This window comes from Borostomias antarcticus (assembly GCF_949987555.1).
Source record: "Borostomias antarcticus genome assembly, chromosome: 17".
NCBI classification, from domain to species: Eukaryota; Metazoa; Chordata; class Actinopteri; order Stomiiformes; family Stomiidae; genus Borostomias; species Borostomias antarcticus.
The window spans coordinates 6,703,690-6,708,862 of NC_140250.1; the positions used below are offsets into that span (position 1 = coordinate 6,703,690).

General features: G+C 44.1%; 1 protein-coding gene across 1 annotated transcript; it reads right to left on the minus strand.

Annotated features, from left to right (window-relative positions):
* Window positions 1-2,534: 2,534 nt before the first annotated feature.
* On the minus strand, window positions 2,535-5,173 carry ostc (oligosaccharyltransferase complex subunit). The gene is made up of 4 exons (XM_084451719.1): window positions 4,949-5,173; window positions 4,515-4,608; window positions 3,886-4,083; window positions 2,535-3,219 (listed from the first exon to the last, which is right to left on the minus strand). The coding sequence occupies exons 1-4, from the start codon at window positions 5,085-5,087 to the stop codon at window positions 3,201-3,203; spliced, it is 450 nt and encodes a 149-aa protein (XP_084307845.1). The 5' UTR covers window positions 5,088-5,173; the 3' UTR covers window positions 2,535-3,200.

Below are 5,173 nucleotides of genomic sequence, written 5' to 3' on the forward strand. Positions count from 1 at the left end.
TTCCTCCTGACTGCACATCAACAGTCAGGTCAAACTAGCACTCATGCCACTGTCTTCTGCTCCGCCTCAGCGACGGTGCGCAGGGCCAGAAATATCGTTTTCAGTGGCGTGTGTGTTTGTTTGTCTGTCTCTTAACAGGATTATGCAAAAACTACTAGATCGATTCTCATGAAATTCAGTGGAGGGGTGGAGCATGGTCCAACTTGGAACCCATTCAAATTTGGAGCGGATCCGAAGCACAGGGTGGGTCCACGGGCCACCGAAACGCAGCCAGCCATTCACCTCCATTCATTTTTTGGACCAGGATTACACAAGAACTCCCTGACCGATTTTCATGAAACTTGATGTAGGGGTGTAGCATGGAACGACTTAGATTCCACTTATTTCTCCACGGTAAAAATAAGCAGGAGAACGCCGCCGACTTGGGCCCTGGAGCGAAAAATCTCCCCCCCCCCCATTCATTGTCAATGGTCAATAGAAATGGCCATATCTCAACGTGGGAAGGTAACACATGGTTTTGACTTGCATAAAGCTCTCGACCTAACGAATGCAGTAATACCAAACATATCATGAAATGCATTCACGGGTGAGGTCTGTGCGCTCCGAGCAACATTTCTAGTTTATCATTACCATTAGAACGAAAAACCTCTCAGTAGGCAAGGCTAGCTGACATGCTCCACACCTGGTTCTGCTCCCAAAGCAGCTGTTCACTGGCTTCTATGGCAATTGTACTGTCTGTACTTCACTCCTCGTCTGTGTGAGGAACAGGGTGGTGGTGGTGATGGATGTTAACTCTCTCCATTTGCCCAACTCACACTCGCTTGAACAAACATACATGAATGTTTCTACACTTCCACCTCACATCTCATAGAACATGAATGACTCATCAGTCTTGCTTGTTCCTCATTAACAGAATTGAACTCTTATGATGATCCTTGTTGCCAGTGAGCTGACGTCAGGTGGAACGTGTTGACTCTCGATGTTAGTGCTACCAGATTAACTGAGATAGTAAATGGACAACCACATTTAGATTACAGTGGTGTGATACCTGTACCAATATTCAAGTAAGCATATCATCTTCAACTATTTTCAGATTTTAATGTATGACATTATATGAAAGATTAGTCTGCACTTTCATAATCTGTACAAAACTGAAAAAAGACCTCGCCCTAGTTGAGGACCTTTCACCAGCTGATGTCATCTTTTACATCCATCTGTAAAAAGGGGCCATTTCATTTCCAGGCGTTGGTTGGTTGCATGATGTTACAGGACATGAGCACCATCTGCTGGCCATGTTGTCAAAGCAAACCCTGCCATGCTAAACCATGTTTCATTTACCACATGTAATTCGAGGTGCAACTAATATTTCAGTGCGTGGAGCTCAATTTGTGGGGCATACACACACTGCTCAAAATATGTGGGTGAGAAGTTCTAACAGGCCAGGGGACAGCAACCTTTACCATCAAAAGAGCCATTTTTGGCCAAAGAATAAATATAAAATCTGGCCGGAGTCGCAAAACATATTTCAGCCTTTGAAGGCAATGTTTCACAGATTTGTTTTCAGGCTTGGCGGTATGCAGCCAGGGGACAACACATTAAAGGACAATGCTCGTTTTTGACAACCTGGACCTTATTTACGACATATTATAAGACGTTTGACTCACCGAGATCACTTTGGTGTAGTTCGGAGGTCTGTAGAAGAAATTTAAAATCCAGCGCAAGCCAGTATATCCATGTAATGGCGGTGGTGGGGGCACTGAGAATGCAGTTTCTAAAAATCTATTTTCTGCCACGAAACGGTTGTTTTCAACAATCTGTCTTGATGAATCGCTAGTTGTGCTTACATAGAGAGCATAGGCCTGTTGTGGTATTTCCATGGATGTATTAATAGAACTATTAATTAATAGGGTATTTCACATGCCTCTGTAATATGATCTTTAGAAACGTCTTTAGACACGAAATAGCTTCCTCACTTGCTCCAGAACGCATGCGCACAGCGTGCTGGAGCAACGATTGCGCGCATTAGTGCTGGAGCAAGTGAGGAAGCTATTTCGTTTCAAAAGACGTTTCGAAAGATCATGGCATGTGAAAACCACAAAAGTTATGCTCTATGTAAGCACAACTAGCGATTCATCAAGACAGATTGATGAAAACAACCGTTTCGCGGCAGAAAATAGATTTTTAGAAGCTGCATTCTCGTTGCCCCCACCACCGCCATTACATGGATATACTGGCTTGCGCTGGATTTTAAATTTCTTCTACAGGCCTCCGAACTACACCAAAGTGATCTCGGTGAGTCAAACGTCTTATAATATTTCGTAAATAAGGTCCAGGTTGTCAAAAAGGAGCATTGTCCTTTAATGGGGCTCTGGGGGAAATTGTAAGCATCACTTCATTTCCTGCATTCTGGTGAATTTTTATACATCAACTTGTGCCGGATTAGCCTGTCTGCTGCTATCTAGCTGGTTAGCTAACTTGAATGCTAACATAAACATTTATTTTAGTAATACAATATAATGTATTAATAATAATATATTTATTTTGTTATTCATTTCCATATAATTTTTGTGAAAGCCAGGGAGCCACTGGAGAGGGGCTAGGGAGCTGCATGTGGAGTGACAGGTTGCAAGAAGAATTGCAATATGATTAGGAAAGAACATTTATTTCTGTTCCTCATAGAAAAAAAGGCATTTTAAAGATTTGTCTACAAAACATCAATTGAACAGTTACTCTAAAGCCCATGAATGTAGAACTTCACAGCAATAATCATTGTTGATTCATAGAAAGTGCCCACTCCCTCACAAATAACCAATGGGTGTATCTCAACAGTGCACAGTAGCCTCCTCCGCTCTCCTCTTACTGGATAGGCTAGGACAGTGAATCTGCTGGGGGAATCCCTGCGCGAGTAAGGACGAATGAGAAGGAGGCTGCAGGAGACTGTTGAGACATACCCACTGAGCTGTAATAATGTCTCACATGGACGCCGACTGATTCTACATTGAAAGGGAGGTAATTTATGGTCCTATCGTTTCTTGGTTGAGTTTAGTGCTTTGAATCGTTTTGAGGCTGGCTGGATTTCATGAATGCTTCAGTCAGTAACTTTGAGAGCGAGCGTAGCGCCCCCTGCAGGTCACGTACACCCCTCATCTCCCTCCATCCAGCAGTCCATCCTGCTCCCTGCCCTTCGCCACCTGGCCTCTTCAACCCATGAGGTAGCCGCTGCAGAGAGAACAGGTAGAAACAGGTGAGGCCGTGACGTATTCAGAAATATATTCACAGCTGCCCTCAACTCACAAAAACCAGGCTGGTACGCGCTACAGAGACATTTCCAGTCTTTGCCTCCTTAACAGTGTTAGTCTACATCCAGGCCGTGGTCAAGCCCTACACTGACCACACGTCGTGTGAATCTTAACGATACCAATCCCTAGTCACGGCTCTTCTGTCCTGGCCCCAAAGTGGTGGAATGAACTGCCCACTGACATCAGAGTCGCTGTCCATATTTCTCAACAGGCTCAAAATTCACCTCTTTAAGAAGTACTAACAGGATACTCCCACTTAAGCACCTATTGTAATTTTAGTTTGCTACTCTGGCACTCTTCCTTCAGCACTAGATTATACTCTTAGTCACTTGTTTAGAAAGGCGATGCACTTGTGAGTTCTGGAGAGTAGTAGTATATGTTAAATGAATTGCACTTATATAGCGCTTTTATCCAAAGCACTTTACCATGTCCTCTCATTCACCCATTCACACACACATTCACACACCAATGGTGGCAGCTGCCATACAAGGTAGTACACTGACTTCTTACATTAAATGCAATTATTGTAAGTCGTTTTCGATTAAAGCATCTGCTAAATGACTAATGTAATGTGATGTAGACTTACGGCAGCTTCATCCTCATGAACACCCTGGCCATGAAGAAACTGAGTAGCACGCTGACAAAGCCGATGAACAGCAGCAGGAAGCGGTTGAGTTTGGGGATGTTCGGGGCGTTGGAGCGGTCCAAAATGATGAAGCCCAGACCACCCATGGTGAATAGGAAACTGGAAGCCAGTCCTTCCATGATGTATTGGCCGTTCACTCTGCGCGTGAATAGACACATAATCGTCTTGTCAGTGCAAAGTAATGTTGCAACACGTTCTAAGCACCCTGCCAACCAACTCCCAACATTATAAATTTGGCAGTTGTTGTTAGAATGTTGGAAGTTTAAAATTCAGCTGCAAAATCCCCGGTAAAGGCTAGTTCCCATACGCAAAGGCCATTTAGGGTTAAGTTAGGGTTAAGCTTAGGGTTAAGTTTAGGGTTAAGGTTTAACCAGTCTCTGTGCTTATGGGAACTACCCACTACCCCAAATCCATCCAACCAACCAACGAACCCCAACAGTCACCAACAAACATGGCACACCAATCCAACGTTGGTGTTGGTTGGGGCAGTGTGCAGACACTTTTAAACAGGGTGCAGAAATGACTTTCATGTACACTTTTTTAACGACACTTGACTACGTGAACTTCACCTGTACGCCAAAAAGGCGACTGGTCGCTGGTGTCCATGTTCGTCGGTCGTTGATCCCACACTAGGAGGCTCCACGATCACATCGTAGATTATCCCTGTGACGATTGAGCAAAATAACTCAGATCTAGTTAACTAGCTACATACTTAGTTGAATACTAACGTTGGCTCGCTATTTCGGTCGGCTAACGTTACGTGTGCAGTTCTGGGTGGCTCCTGTAATGTTAGCTAGCAGCAGTCATTTGTAGCACAGCTGTGAATGGAGCTAGCTTGTTAAATTAGTTAAGATTGCTTGCTTGTTCGTGGGCAAATGCAAATCCACCGGCCTGCCAACAACGTGTGCAGCGAATAACACATATGTAACGTTAATAATTATAGTAGTACTGCCGGTAACATCAGTTAGTTAGCTAGCTAGGCTAGTTAGTGGTTGTTGATTACCTCCAGTGATGAGAAAATAGGACACAATAACGATGGCATAGACCGTCATGGCCGAGGGCATGTGCAGCCACGACGGCTTCTTGAGTTTGATGTTCGGGCATTCCAACACAGCGAACGGAAGACCGTATAAAGTCTCCATAGTGGTAAGTTAATACAAACAAATATGTATTCCTTCCTTCAGCAAGTTGGGACTTTGAGCGACGGACGGTGGTGCAGACAGATACG

Coding starts and splice junctions, on each gene's coding strand:
- ostc (XM_084451719.1), bottom strand. CDS start 5,087: ATGGAGACTTTATACGGTCTTCCGTTCGCTGTGTTGGAATGCCCGAAC. Junction 4,609..4,948: donor CTATTTTCTCATCACTGGAG/GTAATCAACAAC, acceptor CAATCGTCACAG/GGATAATCTACGATGTGATC. Junction 4,084..4,514: donor GTCGCCTTTTTGGCGTACAG/GTGAAGTTCACG, acceptor ATTCACGCGCAG/AGTGAACGGCCAATACATCA.